The sequence below is a fragment of the Pteropus medius genome, unplaced genomic scaffold (assembly GCF_902729225.1).
Source record: "Pteropus medius unplaced genomic scaffold, Ma_sr-lr_union100, whole genome shotgun sequence".
Classification (NCBI taxonomy): domain Eukaryota; kingdom Metazoa; phylum Chordata; class Mammalia; order Chiroptera; family Pteropodidae; genus Pteropus; species Pteropus medius.
In genome coordinates, this window is record NW_024349802.1 from 15,171,845 (window position 1) to 15,188,070 (window position 16,226).

Genomic DNA, 16,226 nt, shown 5'->3' on the forward strand with positions numbered 1-16,226 from the left:
GGGCCTGAATGAAGGGGTACAGATGAGCTAAACTTTTCAAAACATGAGCCCCGTTAGTAGTACGGGCAATGTCACTCTCTGTATTTGAAAATCAGATGTCGTTAAAATCCAGCTCAGGTTAATTCACTTATTCCACGCATATTTATTGAGCTCCAGGTAGTGTTTGTGGTACTAGGTGTATAGAAGTGACTAAAACCAAGTCCCTGCTCTCATCAAACTCGCGTTCTACTAGCAAAATAGACAATAAACAAATAGATAAGTAAAATACAACTATGAGGTATATAAGATAATGAGTGTTATAGAGACAAATAAAGCAGAAGAAGGGGCCTAGGAATTGGAGGGGGGAGATAGTTGAATATTATATGGTCCGGGAAGGCTTCACTGACACCTGAGCTGACACCAGAAGGAAGTGCCAAAGTGAGCCATGTGATTCTGTGGGGGAAGAGCATTCCAGCCAGAGGGAACAGCAAGAGTACCACTTTTTTTTTTTTTTTCTGGAAAACCTCCCTGACAACATCCTGCCTTTAGCCTGGGTTGTGTCTCCTTTTAGGAGACTTTTATCAAAATACTTATCATGTTCCTGCTTAAAACTTTCCGCTGCACTTGGAATAACATACATTTCTTACCATGGCTATAAGGTCCTATTTAATCCCTTCACCTCCCCAAATTCATCTCCTTTTCCTCTCCCTCTTGTGTCGTTGGCTCCAGACAAAATAGCCTTCTTCCTGGTCTTTGACCATGCAAACTGACTCCTAGCTTGAAGAGCCCTTACTATTTTCTCTCTGCCCAGAAACTCTTCCCAGAGATTGTCAAATGACAATCTTAACAACTCAAAGAAGGCTTCTCTGATTCCCCCAAGCCCTTTGGCCATTCCCTATCACAGAGCCCCTCCCCACTCACAGCAGTTATCAAAGTCTCCCCTATCAGGAAGACTTGCCACTTATTCACAAAGAATGCAGGCCTTTCCTTCTGCACAGGAAACTGTCCCATTATGTGTAATATGCTCTTTGGAGAAAAAGGTTATAAATGTGAAATGAAATGTGACAAAATACACACCTTTTAGCCTTTTAGAATATGACATTTCCAGGTCCTTCTATTTACCACCAGGTAAATTTAAAAATTTGAAAGACTCAGTTGCAAATGTATGCAAAACTCTCTGCACTGCTCAGGAAATAGCATGCAAGAGCAGAAGAAATGAATGAACTGCCGTTCACACAAAAAGGAAAACAAAATCTGAAAAAGCAGTAGAGAAATTATATTTCTAATCTCCCAGAACTTGAATGCTGAACCCTATGATAGGGTCGTACCTTCATTGTCCTATTTGTTATATTTAAAAAATTGATAAATATAATAATTATAGATAAATATACATGGGAAGAAATGCAATGGGATAGTATTTGTTTATAGTATTTGCTTATAAAGAGATGAATTTTAGTAAAGAGAAGACAACTGTCTGTACAATCCTTCTGGACTGATATATTAAAATATGTCAATGGCAAGGTCAAATTATTTCAACAGTTGAAATCATCTTTTACCTCAATTCACCCAAATGTGTTAGACCAGACAGAAGGCACAGGTCTTGGAAGATAAGGTCACCGCCATACCACTGCCACACCTACCAACAGCACCAGCATCACTCCCCTCCCAGGTCCCATAAATGAATCCACTAGGTCAAACCATCTCCATGCCCCAGGCTGGCAACACTTTCAGTAGTGCTGTGTTTAGGGCTATAAGACAAAATAATAATAATAATGTACACACACGCAGATACATTTATCCACCACTTCAGCTTTAATGGTGGAGTCAATAGGTAACTGCGTAAGTTTCTTTCTTTTAAACCCACTTTTTTAGTGGTACGTTATTAGGGCGTGGGAAATTAAAGAGCTTTAAAAAGGGAGCTGGCTAGTTTCTCCTCAATAAGGAATGCCTGCCTTTGGTCCCCCAAGGAAGAGAAAGGAGTGTGTTTAGTTGGGAATGGTTCTCTCTGCACTGTATCCTGACAGAAAGCTGCTCATCATGGCCCAGCTGGAAGGAATCCAATGAGGGAAGAGGGCTGAGGTGTCCCCCAGCCTGCCCACCCTCAGCCCATGTGGTAGGCATACCCTCTCGTCATTTCCAAAGGTTCAACCCCAACGAGTCATCACCGTCATTTCCAGTTTGGAGGATTTTTCCCTTTTTGAATTCAAGAGACCCATCAATTATTTAGGGCTCAGAGACACTCTCAGGCAGCGACACCTCTATAGGTCTGTATGGCGTTTCTGAAGGGAAACCATCTGGCCTTCCTTAACTTGTTCATCCCTGGGTTTCTCTCCCTGCTTGGAAGGTGTGGCAGCTGCAGAGAGAGCCAAAACCATCAATATTTCACAGCCTTAATTAAAGTAAGCCGAGAGCTGTAGGCCTCTCAACTGGTTCCTTTTCCAAAACAAGTGCCTGGCATCAGAAGCAGGGGGCACAGAGAGAAAAAGGGGAGTTTGGCCAAAGTTGGGGTGGGGGAGTGAGGGAGCCCAGGATTTCATTTACTAGGGCCTTCTGAAGTTGTATGCTGGCCGGAGTGTAGTGCTAAATTCCCCAGAGCTGGCCTTGGGGCAGGAAAGACAGAAGGGGCGCCTCTTGAGCTCCTTTTGACTATTCTTGGAAGGGAGTAGAGAAGTTGGGCAGCCTGGAACCGCAGCCTGACTTCGGGCTGCATCCACTGGTTTAATAAGAATTAGCTGGGGTCCCAGCAAAGGCTTTACAAACCACAGGCTGGGGCCAGGGGAGGCGGGTTATGGTACCTGTCTGTTCGCTGCTGCCACCTCTTCCAGAGGGCTCCCCAAGTGCCAAAGCTGCACCACCATCCAGCCCTGCAGGCAGGAGAGCTGGGAGCCTTGCGATTTATACATCTATTAATTACCTCCAGCATGGAAGAACTGCCTATAAATACAGTGGCACTTTAGATAAAACTTTCATGCAGCTATTTAGATCCTTTAAAATATAAATGATTTCCTCTAAATTTTTTATCATAAATCAGGGCATGGAGCTAGGCGACAAGACGCCGATTTCCCCCCTGTTGGGAGCAAAGCCTATGCTTGTTTTTCCTTTCTTTTTCATTTCTACCTCTTTGTCTTCTTGTTCTTGTTCTTCTTTTTAATTTGCAGAGGCTGGTTAACGGCTGTTTCTCTTTGCTTCTCCAGGGCTTAAGTGGGAAGTGAACAGGTGGCAGGTAGTTTCACCCCCTTTTCCTGGCAGCTGCTTAATGTGTGGAGAAGAGCTTGTGGTTTCAGGCAGTAGACCTGAGTTCAAGTCCTCGCCCTGCCACTTATTCCTGTGTGGCTCAAGGAACATAACTTCTCTGAGCCTCAGCACTCCCATCTGTGAAACAGAGGTAATAATAGTACCTACTTCATAGATTGGTGGCTGCGAGGATTAACTGACATAATGCACAGAGCCAGGCAGAGTAAGAGCTCAAGAAACAGTGAGCTGTGAACTGGTAGACAAATTACTTCACCTCTCTGAACCTCAGTGTCCTTATTTGTCTGTAAAGAAAAATTGGAGAGATTAGCTATTAGTTCCTGTGAAGACTGAACGAGACAACACAGACTGTAAGCTTATTAAAGCAGGGACCACGAAGCCCTTGTTCATCCTCGGTATCTCCAGAGAACACATGCCTGACACGGAGGAGGTGCTCGGCAAGAAGTTGGTGACTACGTGAAGTGGCAGAGCCCCCTGCTCTGCTTGCAGAGCACCCTGCAGAACCATCCCAACTTGGTTTCCATTTATGGTGATGGATTGGACCTCTACCTTTTTTCTAGGATCTACACTTAGAACCTTGATATATACACTGAAAGGGTCTATATGGAGTCTGTCTTCCTAACCCTCTTGCAGTAATGAGGAAACTGAGGCCCAGAGCCCCTCAGTGACTTGTCCAGGGTCACATATCCAGGTTAGCTACATATCCGTCTTTGGATCCAGACCTCCTGAGCTCCGTCCACCAACCCTTGCTGCTCTTGCCAACCAAACTGGCTGGGTAAGAGAAATGGCCTAATCCTTTGACCATGGAAGAAATGGCAACCAACTAAGCCACGTGGGGGTTGACTTTATGACTGAACTCTAAGATGCCTATGAACTGGAAAAGAGGAAGGCAGAATCAGCCCTCACGTGCCAGAAATAGTCTGTGTTCCTGAGGACAGAAACGGAGCTGGCCATACTACTGATGACACAGATAACATAAAGTCTAGAGCTCAAAGGCGAAGACATGGGGGGACCTACATTGGGGGCAGAGGGGGGAGTATGAAAAAGCCAAGCACTGACTGTAGGAGGTTATTGGAAAGAGTCCCCTAGGCAATGGCACCTCGAATCCAAACCATCGACCCTGTTTTTCCATGAAGCAGTGGACTAAACCCAGAGCACTTGGGGGGTCCACCAGAAGCAGATCTCCAGTCCTATCACTGTCCTGCTTAAACACTCAGGTGGCTCCCCACCCTCCACGGAGCAAAAAACCCAGCCCCCCAGCAAAATCCAGCACCCGCCTTTTGATTGTGTCATTTCCCACGTTTGTGGTTTCTTCCCACACTCCCTTCATTCTAGCCTTCCTGCTTTTCTCTGAGCACCCCAAGCTTGCTCCTGAGCACCCCAAGCTTGCTCCCACCTCGGGGCTTTCACACTTATTGCTCCTCTTGTTTTCCGTTTTACCCTTGGCTCAAAGGCGGCTCTTTCCTTATCTGCCAGAGCATTCTCTATTCCTTCACTCTGGTTTATTTTCTCTGTAGTAGTTATCTCTTCAGGAAGCTGCTTTATTTTTATTTTTATTTTTATTGCTCACCTGCTGAAGCGTCAGCTCCATGGGGGGTGGGGAGTGGGGGTGGTAGAAGAATAAGTGGGAATTGTCTTATTTGCAGCTTAATTCCTGTCTCCTAACATAGCAGTTGCCACGTAGTAGTAATTCAATGTATTCAGTGAAAGAATGCATGATGGAGGACTCTTGGAGATGCCTTCCTTGGTTTGGTCTCCTCTTTTTTCATTTGAGGAAACTGAGACCGTGAGGAGCCAGGGGCCTGCCTGGAGACCTACTGCCTGAGTGCCAGCAGTCAGTCCAGGGCTGGGGACCCCAGGAGAAGAGGGAGGCTCCTGGTGTGTGCTGATCCCTCGTGGATGCTCAGCCTTGGGCTGCTGAGTCCCTCTGGGCATCTCAGATCCTCCGGGCCTGTAGAGACAATGTGAGGCCAGCGGCCGACAGGCGAGTCCGGCAGCAGCTGCGCAGGCGGCGGGTACATGTGAGAAGTTTGTGAAAGGAGACGGGAGAAAGGGAGAGGAAGATGAGGCGGTGGCTGCAAACACCTGACCGGCAGCCCCACCAGCTGCCTCCCTCGATGGCATCTTGAGTTCGGTTGTCCTATCGGGCCCATCTCCCATTGCATCCCTGTTTCTCCTCCCCAACTCTCCAAGGTAGAGCTTGGCCAGGGATGGAGTGGGAGGGGGTAGATGCTGGCTTCTCCTAGTGGCCTCTGCCGGAAGCTTGCCTGGAGCAAGGCCAGCCTCTGAGCCTCTGAAAGTGAGGCCTTTATGTCTTCTGGGAGAGAAGTAAAACCTGGCTCACCTCACTCCCTTAGCTCCTGAGTTTGGGTGGGGATTGGGGTGGGGAGAACTGATGCCAGCCCGGGATGTTAGTTAAGCTAAACCTGGTTCCCGTCCTCACCCTACTATGCTTAACTGTGTGGCCTTGGGAAACTCAGTCCCTTTGTGCCTCAGTTTTCTCATCTGTAAAATGGAGAAAATAACATCAACTTCACAGGCTAATGTGGGGTTTCAGTGTACAGTACTTCTAAGGCACATATCCCAGTGTCTGGCACTCAGGCACCACTTCATAAATGACTCTTCTGGTTGTCCTCATCATTACAGGCCAGAATACCGCGGAGGGTATTATTCATGCATGAATTCATTCAACATAGATTATTATATTTAACTCCGACATGAAGCTTAGCCTGTAGACATGGCACCGGAGACTCAGGAACAGATAAGACTCATCTTCAGAGAAGTCCCAGGGTTCTTCAAGGAGCAGAGACCATAAAACAGCAAGTTCTTACTAAGAGAGAACAGAAGAAGATACAAAAAATACTTGAAGAAGGGAAACTCTCTTTTTGAATCTTGTTGAAACATATAATTAGGGAAGGGCTTTAAAAAATAATATTGTCAGGTAACAAGTTTCCAGGGCAAGTTTTTCAAGTTGAGGGTCCCAGATCACCTACATGCAAATCATGGATGTCTATTAAAAAGCACCTCAGTCCTTGTGGTCAAAATTTCTGCATGTAGTCGTGTGATGCTATATTTTAAGGGGCTGCAGATGATTCCTACTGGTGCTAAAGTTGAAAACCACTGGCCCACAGGAAAATGCTTCTGCCCCCCGCCCCAGCATCTCTACAGAGCTAGTCCTTCTGGGGGACATAGTGTTTTGTGTCCTGATTTAGAGTTACGTGTAGCAACTTTATGTCCCCACTAGACTCTAAGCTCCTGAAACAGTGTGCCCTATACCTGCCAAACTGGTTACAAGACCTAGATGTCATCAGTAGGTACTCTGAAATGATTGCAGAATGAAGAAAATGCCCCCTTTAGTGTCACTTGTGTAAGTACCCATTTGGTTCTTACTTGGACCTTCAGACAGATTTTGTTTGGCCCGTATGTGGTGTGTGTGTATTGAAATTTAATTACAATTAATTAATTCATTTAAAGTGAGGGTGGAGGCATATGCTCTCCAGTGTACCACAGTCCCAATCTTCCCTTTTATACACTCAGATAATTTGTTTTACGCACTTGCCCCTGACGGAATTTAAGTTTGTAAATCCTGTCAAGTATAGAGGACGTTATCAACTGTATTCTAAGACACTCCTGCCAATTGCTTTCCGTATGGTCTTTTCCTCCTTTCTTTTCCAGTCTGTTATCTCCAGGGCCTTTCTCAGAAAGACTGGCCACTAAGGATGGGTGTCATCTTACTGTTGGCTGCCTAGAGTGGCTAGTAGACCTTCTTGAAGGAAAAGATGGGGAAAACCCAGGGAACACAGGTTGCCAGATGCAAGCATGGGTTTTGATTTGTGATCCTAATGGCTCAGGATGCTGGCGTGGGGGCTGCGAACTGAAGGTTGGCATTGGAGGCCCGAGAGGGCCAGTTGGTTTTGCTCTGTCTCTGACCCCTGCCTGCCCTCAACCCTGGCTAGTATCTACGAGGCCCCTGAAGGGACAAAACAGGAAGGGATGGACGTGGATAGGCCTTTCCCTCCATTTCTGGTGGTTCAGCTTCACAGACAACTAGGGTATTATGGAGTGAGTGTGGGTCTCAGGGTACCAGGGGCCAACCTAGGTACAGAATCTTCTCCCTGGCAGGTGCAGTAACCCTAGCTTTCCTTTCCCTTTTCTCTCTTTTAGCTTCTAGCATTGGGCAGATGACAGGAATGTGTGGTCCTAAATGCTGGTGAGTGATAGAATAACACTAGTTTCAGCTTCTGGGGAGTTGAGGGTCCCTGGAGACAAGCTTCTGACTCGCTCAAAATGTGTTTCATTTAAATTAACCAGAATGATAGTCTTTTTGCTAGAGCTGGAAGCACTTAGCAATCATCTATCTCAGCCCTCTTTCTCCTTATGGGATAGACAGTGTTAGAATGCTGTCCAAAACCGAGCCCTCCTGAGGCCCGTGGTGCATATTCTTTATTTCAAGAATCCCAGTAGCCTGGCTTTGTGTCTTGTGCATGAATCTACATCCCTCCACTGCAGTGAAAGTTTACAGTCAATATCCTACAATGGATTTTAGACTGCTGATTTCCTGATGGCCAGGATGGAGTTTGATCCACAGCTGTGGATCTACATGGGGTCTGGCACAAAGGCAGGTGTTGAATGAATGAAGACAAGCAAGGAACCAGTTGGCACCTGAAGACCAACCATTCTCCAGGGAGATGACCCAGGCCACTCACACTCCCAAATGCTATCTCCTAAAGGAGGAAGCAGAGAGGAATAAACACTTATTCTATGATTTCAATGTGCCAGGCACTGTGCCAAATGCTTATCTCAGTGGTTTCCTCACAACCTTCAGTGGAGGAGAAACTATTATCTCCATTTAACAGACGAGGAAACTGCAGTACAGAGACATTGAGATGGCTCATGGCCTCTCAGCCAGCAAGAGGCAGGGGTGAGCTTTGAATCGGAGGGCAGGGCCTGCACCCCAAAGCACCAGGTTGTGAGGAGGTTTACTCAGCACTAAGATTTGGTGCTCAGTGCTTTCCTTTCCACTTTAGCTCTAAACGATCTTCACCAGAACCCAAGAAGGCAAACAACAGTGCAATTCCCATTGTAGAGCCCAGGCAACTGAGGCTCAGAGGTTTAGTGAAAGGGCCGTGCTTGACCTCTCGCACCTGAGCTCAGTCCTCTTACTGGGTTGCAGGACAGATCGCAGGCAAGGGCTCTGATGCGAAGAAGAGGGACTGGCGGGACCCCGGGGTGGACAGCCTGAATCTCGGCAGGGCTTCCTATTAGGCTAAGGGTTGACCCTCTCCAACACCCCCACCCCATGTTAATATTCTGGGAGATCGACCCACACCCCGTGGCGCAAGGCCCAGCGTGCAGGCTACTCAGATCTCTGAAACCCGAAGGTGTAACCGCACCCCCACAGCCCGCACTCCATCCCCGCCGAGGGGACTGCCGCGCTCAGGGCTTCTCTCAGAACCTGGAGGGCTGTGGGACCGCGGTCCCAGGATTCCCCATACATTATTCACGATGTTTACTAGCGCAGGGAGAGGAGAAGAGAGGAAGGAAGGAGAGGGGATGAGAGCGGAGGGGAGGCGGGGGCAGCGGGGAGGGGGGCACAGGGAGGGGCACTACTAACCCCGATGCACTCAAGTCCCAAAACTTCGGGAAGGAAGACGACATAGCTGTGTTTAAGAGCCTGGAAAGTCCGACGTGGCTCCTGGCACACAGTAGGCCACTAGTAAATATTTGTTGAATGGATAACAGAAGAGTGAGTGAACGGCTGGGCTCCCAACCAGCTATCACTTGACTCCTCTGACCCTCATTTTCTTCATCTGTAAAACGGAACAAAAGCACCTACTCCATAAGGTGTAAGACTACTCTAAATTTTCTAGTACATTTTAGGAGCTCAGAACGGTAGCTATTGCTATGAGGGAAAGGGGCTTGTACGCGCTGGTGGCCCAGCAGAAGTGCACAGACTGACTCCCAAGGTCGGCGAGCACTCCTGGACTAACTATTGTGAAAAGGTCTTAGTAAGCTTCCTTACACGGTTGGGTTGGGGGGAAAGGGAAGGAGGCCAAGTTGTCTTAAGCGAAGGCAATAAAGGCAAGCATGGGGAGGAAGCCACAGGCCTCCTGGAACAGGCAGGCAGTTACTTCCCCCACCTCACTATGACGGGCGGTTGGGTGGGGGTCACCTGGGGCTCATTCTGGCAATCCCTCATCCTTCCGGAGCCCGTCTAGGTGCTTGGAGGCGCCTCGCTGCGGGGCGGGACTATGGTGGACGACTCGGGCGTGGGGCCAGGAGCGCCCTGGAAATGGGCAGTTTGGCGGCAGCCGGTCCGACAAGGAGTGTGTGTGTGTGTGTGTGTGTGTGTGTGTGTGTGTGTGTGTGTGTGGTGTGGGAGTAGGGTAGGGTCAGCTTCCGGGCCCCACTCAGTCCCGGGCTGCCCTTGGATCTGGGCAGTGCGAGTTGGGACGGGACGGAGAGGTTTGGGACTTTGGAGGCTAGGGGGAAGTCTACGAAGAGAAAGAAAGAATCCGGAAGGTCGGCCGGGCTGGAGCCAGGCGGGGCGGGGCGGACCGGGAGAGGCCCGGCCTGGCCTGGGTATAAATGCTGTGGCGGGGGCGGCTGTGGCGGGCGCAGGGAGGCGCGTGGAGAGCTGCTGCCTGGCCTCGCCTCCCGGGCGGCCCCTGCGAGTCCCGGGCGCGTGAGCACGCCTGCGCGCGCCCGGGCCCTTCCTGGCAGGCTGCTTGTAAGATGAGTGAAGAAGCAGGTGGGGGAGAGGGGAGGTAGCCAGCGAGAGGGCGAGGGGAGCGCGGGCGCTGAGCGGCGCTCACTTGGAGCGCAGCGAGCGAGTGAGACGAGCCTGATCCATGTCCCTCGCTGCCTCCCTGCCAGGCGCGCGAAGATGATGGCCATGAACACCAAGCAGCCTTTCGGCATGCACCCGGTGCTTCAAGAACCCAAATTCTCCAGCCTGCACTCCAGCTCCGAGGCCATGCGCCGAGTCTGTCTCCCAGCCCCGCAGGTACGTAGTGGAGCATAATTACCGCTCTAAGGCACATTTTTTGACAGGCACTTGCTTCATGTTTTTTTCATGTCGCCCAGAACAATCGCCGCTGTCTGAACCCCTCTCCTTGTCTCCCCCGCGCTCTCTCCCGGCGCACTCTCTCTCTCATTCATGTCTCTGATCCACACGTCTGTTCCAGCAGAGCCTCTGTCTCCGTATTAATTTTTATGACCTGGGCTTTGAGGAGAGGCATCTCAGTTGCTTGAAAATGTGTTTTAATCCTGAGTTGACAGTATTCCCCACTGACCGTGCTGTGTGCCTTCTCGCTTGCAGCTGCAGGGTAATATATTTGGAAGCTTTGATGAGAGCCTGCTGGCACGCGCCGAAGCTCTGGCGGCGGTGGATATCGTCTCCCACGGCAAGAACCATCCGTTCAAACCCGACGCCACCTACCATACCATGAGTAGCGTGCCCTGCACGTCCACTTCATCCACCGTGCCCATCTCCCACCCGGCCGCCCTCACCTCGCATCCGCACCACGCGGTGCACCAGGGCCTCGAGGGCGACCTGCTAGAGCACATCTCGCCCACGCTGAGTGTGAGCGGTTTGGGCGCCCCCGAGCACTCAGTGATGCCCGCGCAGATCCACCCGCACCACCTGGGTGCAATGGGCCACCTGCACCAGGCCATGGGGATGAGTCACCCGCACGCCGTGGCACCTCACAGCGCCATGCCCGCCTGCCTCAGCGACGTGGAGTCGGACCCACGGGAGCTCGAGGCCTTCGCGGAGCGCTTCAAGCAGCGGCGCATCAAGCTGGGGGTGACCCAGGCGGACGTGGGCGCGGCTCTAGCTAACCTCAAGATCCCGGGCGTAGGCTCGCTCAGCCAGAGCACCATTTGCAGGTTCGAGTCTCTCACTCTCTCGCACAACAACATGATCGCGCTCAAGCCAGTGCTCCAGGCCTGGCTGGAGGAAGCCGAGGCCGCCTATCGAGAGAAAAACAGCAAACCTGAGCTCTTCAACGGCAGTGAGCGGAAGCGCAAACGCACGTCCATCGCGGCACCGGAGAAGCGCTCACTTGAGGCCTACTTTGCCATTCAGCCTCGGCCCTCTTCCGAGAAGATCGCGGCCATCGCGGAGAAACTGGACCTTAAAAAGAACGTGGTGAGGGTCTGGTTCTGCAACCAGAGACAGAAACAGAAACGAATGAAGTACTCGGCTGTCCACTGACTGCGGCGGGGCGCAACGTCCGGGGCCGGGAAAGCTGAGTGTACGTCCTGGCGGGGGGGAAGGTTATGGGAGACTCCAAGATGTTTCCTCGCAGGTCAGGCTCTCTCCTCCAAAGCCACAGACTTCCCCCTTTATCTCACCTGGGTGCCTCTCGGCATTCTCTTTCTCTTTCTTCCATTCTATTCCCACCAGAAAAGTTTTGGCGCTAAGAAAAAATTCACTGAGGGCAGGCCTGGAGGGACCTGTGCTGTCCGTGGTGCTGAAAACCGCCCTTGCGCGTTGGACTGCGAGACCTCACGGCAGGAGCCCAAATGCAGGGGATAGTGAACTGGCCCAACTGCACGACTCTGGGGGTGAAGGCGCCACTTTGCTAAGCGCGACTAGGCAAAGGGTGCAGGGCTGGGAAGTAAGTGCTAAATAATAATGCAAACTTTAAACGTTTGGGGCACAAACATGTGCTGGAGATTTATTTAGAGTATATAAAATCATGTATGTTTCCAAAGGATAGCCTTATGTTCCCTTCCGCACCTAAGTTTTATCCATCTCATTCTTGGGTTTGCTGTAAGTTCTCTAAGGTAGCATGAATTAGGTTCAGGGAAAGTGTACGGGGAGTTGCAGGCTCTCAGCGTTTCTCCGCATTTGTCGGGATCCAGAAAAGGGCTCCCAGTCTGGGATCACTTAGGTGTTTGCAAGCAGCAGCGGACACCAGCTCGGGCCCATCCTCCACGATCAGTTCGAATTTGAGGGGTAATTGCCGCCTGCTGGAGAGCGAGGGATGGGTCGTGTTCCGGACGAACTGAGGACTCTCTGACCCCAGCTCAGCGTAGAGGCGACTGCTCGAAAGTAATTCTAACTTCTCCAAATCACATGCAAGTCTTTCCAACACGTCTAACCTCGTTGCGCTTTTATTATTACTATTATTGGCATCATTGTTTCCCATTATTTATTTCACTTCGCTTCTTTCCATCCCCCTGGTATGGTTGTCTCTTGGTGGAAGTTCACTTATGTTTTTGGGTGGAAAGAGGGGCCAGACGCCAGCCTGGAACTTTCTCATCCCACTCGCTCTAGACCCATCACATTTTATCTTTCGTTGCTTCGTGTCATTTGCGTGTTGCTGTGTGACCCTTGGTTTCATTCTCTGAGTAGATACAAATAAAATGTTAAGTTTTCTTCTCTCTTTACCCCTTGAATTAACTTCTAAAATAAATACTTTATTTTTCAACCTGATTCGCAGTGCTTTTCTTTCTGAGTCTTAGGAGTACTAGTCTTGGGAAGGATTTAAAAGTGAGAACCCAGAAGGACTGGACTGTCACTTCCTACAGTCCAGTCTCTGGCCATCTCCTCTCCTTTCTCCCCCCACCCTCCAGCAGCCTCATCCTCCCACCCCATCTCCTCCAGGGACATCTAGCTGCTAATCTTCAGACCTCAGGGTTTCAAGTCAGATCTTTCCATGCTTCTCTGCGAGGCAATCTATCAGCCTCTGTTCTCTCAGTTTGACTCACATTGCAAACTTTGAGGCCTAACTGCTGTAGGAGCCCCCAATGCCTCCACTTACTGGTGGAACGACCTTAAAACCAGTTCCTTAACCTCTCTGAGCCTCCATTGTTTGCTGGATAAAGATGCTAATACCTACTTCACAAAGTTATTGTCGGGACTAAGATGGGACTAAGACGATTGTTTATTTAAAGGTCTGGTAGGGATTGGTGCTTAATAGGAAACATTATTTTTTAATAGATTCAACGGCAATATAGGAAATGAGACGATGGATGCGAAGAGGGAGGAAAGTGTTTTTCTCTGGGACAAAGTCCGTTGGGGCCCCTTGGAATCTCTTTAGAAATTCATTTGGAATTGTCACCCAGGAGATTACTCACGCTGTGGTCTATCTCGGCTTCTCCGTGGGGCGCTAAACAAGAGGTCTGCTGCAAAGATCCTAGCGTAGCGGCCTGTACGTAGTAGGTGCTCCACAGATGCTAGTTTCCATCGCTCTCTTGCACTCCTTCTAAAAGGGGGAGGAAACCTTTTTATTTGTGAGCCACAGAAACACCTTCATGATTTAAAAATTAATGCTCCAAGTCCAGGAGTCGTCTGCACATTTCCCCACTGTGTCTTCAAAGAGCTCTTGGTTATTAGACCTCCAGCCCGAAATTCGGAACAGAGCAGGGCTCCCCTCCACGACGTGAAGCCCCCCTCCTCCCCTCCCCACAGACTGCAAAAGCAAACCTGGGGATCGCCCTGAGCCCCTCGTCCCCGCCTTTCGAAACAGCCCCAGCGATTCCTCCACCTCCCTCTCCTTCGGGTGTCCTTTAATAATAAATGCCCTTATGCCATTACATTATATTGTGGGTTTTGAAAATTTAAAATACGGCTGATGCAATATTAATTGCCTATAGTGGTATAAAATACGGGGCCAGAGCCCAGCCCGGCTGCAGAAGAGGCGGCCGTGAGTGTCCCGCGACGAAGCGAAGCGCTCCAGACACGCCTTTGCGGGCTGCGAGATTTCCTGCAGGTAAGAACCTTCGGCTTTTCTGGTCCTGGAAAGAACCCGATATCCGCCTCCACTTCCTTTTCTAAAAGTTTCTTGCTGTTATTTATTATTTATTTATTTATTTATTTATTTATTTATTTATTTAATAACCTCAAAAGTTTAGGAGACTTTTTGGAGAGGGCGAGATGAGTTGCCTGAGTGCAATATCTACGTCAGAACCGGCTGGGCTGGGTTGGGAGTGAGACTCACCACTCTGCGCCTCGTCCTGTCCAGGCGCCGGGGCTGCCACTGCGCACGAGTATTTTGACCAATTTCTACCGGCCGGCGGGAGCTGCGGCCGGGTCCACTGAGCTTTCCACCTTCTCCCACCCCCTTAGTGCGCCGGACCGGCGCCGCTGCCTCTCTACTTGGACGAGCTCAGGAAGCAACGGGAGCTGTGGTTTCTCCGGAATTGTGTAGTCGCCTTTGCGACTTGTCTGTTGGAGGCACAGACCTTCGAGGGTAGTGGTGGAGGTGGGGGGTACTAGCCAGTTTGGGTTTTACACAGGCTTGGTATGCATCTCGGTGGGCCATTTCCTCACCGTGTGACCTTGGGCAAGTCATGTCACCACTCTAAGCCTCTGCCTATGGCTGTAAAACCTAGCAAAAGTTATTTTAAAGAGTCACTGAAATCGCCCTAGAGCAGACTTTCCTTTCCCAAATCTTGCCAGCTTGCAACATTCACTGTCCAAGGCCCAGGTGGGAGTTTCTTTAAAATGTACCAAGAGAAAGTGAGGCTAATGGTCAGGGCTGTTTATATGGAAAGCTGCATCTTGCCTTTCAAGGTGGGAATCACCTGTGGACCAGGGAGAAGGCTTCTAGGCACTTACCTGGCTGGAACCAGGGCCCGACCCCCAATAAGACAGGCATACACAAGCCAGCAGATGCCCTGGCAGGCAGAATTTAGAGGCAGGAATCCCTCCCTTCCCCAGTCTGAGCTGTGTGATCTCTGCCCTGGAGCTTACTCTCTCTGTATCTAAGGTAATATTGTTTTGGTCATTGTTTCAAGACCAGCTCCTCACTTAAGGTCTGGCCCAGAGTGGCAGATAATAGATATCTATTAAATGAGCAAATGAAAACTGAAAGAACTCCTTCTAACCCAATCCTCTGGATTCTAGGGAATGTAGGGGAGAACAGAAACCATCAAGAATAGACAAGTTTCCCTGGAGGTGGGATCAGGGTTTGGTGGTAGTCTCCATCTCAAGCTTCCATTCAAAGGCAGCCAGTTTCCTTCCTGTTTAAATCAGAAGAGGCCTTGCCTCACTCAGTGGTGATCATTGGTACAGAAGGAGTGCTCTGGAACATGGCTCCTTAGTACCTAGATTAGTACCTAGAGAGAAAGATGGGAGTGACCTTTGCCTTGCCGAGTGTGCCTGACCTTTTAACCCTATGTTGGAGCTTGAGTTCTTTTGCTTTCCTGCTGAGATGGAAACAGCTCCAGGTCTGGAGCGAAAAGACCTGGGATGGAATACCAACTGCATCTCCTACTTGAGTAAGTGACTTAACTGCTCTCTGAGCCTCAGTGCCCTGATGTGTAAAATTGGAACAAAGACTATCTTTCAGGATTGCTCTGATGATTAAATGATATCACATAAACCCAGGACCTGACACATAGTAGGCATTAATGGATACCTCATTTCTTTAAAACATTATTTATACTCAAAAGTATGAGGTAGTGTTGCAGGGTCAAATTCAAGGCTTGGAGTCATGTGGGACCAACATTTTCCTTCTGTGAGCCACAGTCTGTTCATTTATAAAATAAGGGTGGTAGCAGTGCCTACTAGCTCAGGACATGGTTGTCAGGGGCAAACCAGAAAGCATAAAAGAAATCTCTTTGCTACCTGTGCTTCCCAGCTGTAGAATGGATGATAAATTCACCACCAGGAGTCCATGGTGCGAATACATAGTGCTTTCTGAGAAGCTTGACCCCAATTGTTGGCTTTCCTCCCCAGCAGAATCCTGGCAAGCAACAAGTATCTGTCAGGGGTCGAGACTCAGCGCAGGGCTCCCTCGCGGGGGACGCGGCTCCAGGGGGAAGAAGAGATGCGAGGAGTGGGGGTCTCCGGCTCATCCTTCTCCTCCCAGCTCTCACCTTTAGACTCCCAAGCCAGAATGCAACAGTCAGAGGGCAGAGCGCCTTAAAGACCCTCTTTTTACCGAAGGAGAAACTGAGACCCAGAGAGGGGCGAAGGGACTTAGCCGGCTCCTTCTATGGAAACCTGCTCTTTTGCCGAGTCACGATACCACACTACC

At 49.8% G+C, this 16,226-nt stretch overlaps 1 protein-coding gene across 1 annotated transcript; it reads left to right on the forward strand.

Moving 5' to 3' along the window:
* Positions 1–9,988: 9,988 nt before the first annotated feature.
* On the forward strand, positions 9,989–11,519 carry POU4F3 (POU class 4 homeobox 3). Its single transcript, XM_039835911.1, has 2 exons — positions 9,989–10,237; positions 10,553–11,519. Exons 1-2 carry the CDS (start codon positions 10,118–10,120, stop codon positions 11,447–11,449), a joined length of 1,017 nt encoding a protein of 338 aa, XP_039691845.1. The 5' UTR covers positions 9,989–10,117; the 3' UTR covers positions 11,450–11,519.
* Positions 11,520–16,226: the final 4,707 nt, after the last annotated feature.

Coding starts and splice junctions, on each gene's coding strand:
- POU4F3 (XM_039835911.1), top strand. CDS start 10,118: ATGATGGCCATGAACACCAAGCAGCCTTTCGGCATGCACCCGGTGCTT. Junction 10,238..10,552: donor TCTGTCTCCCAGCCCCGCAG/GTACGTAGTGGA, acceptor TCTCGCTTGCAG/CTGCAGGGTAATATATTTGG.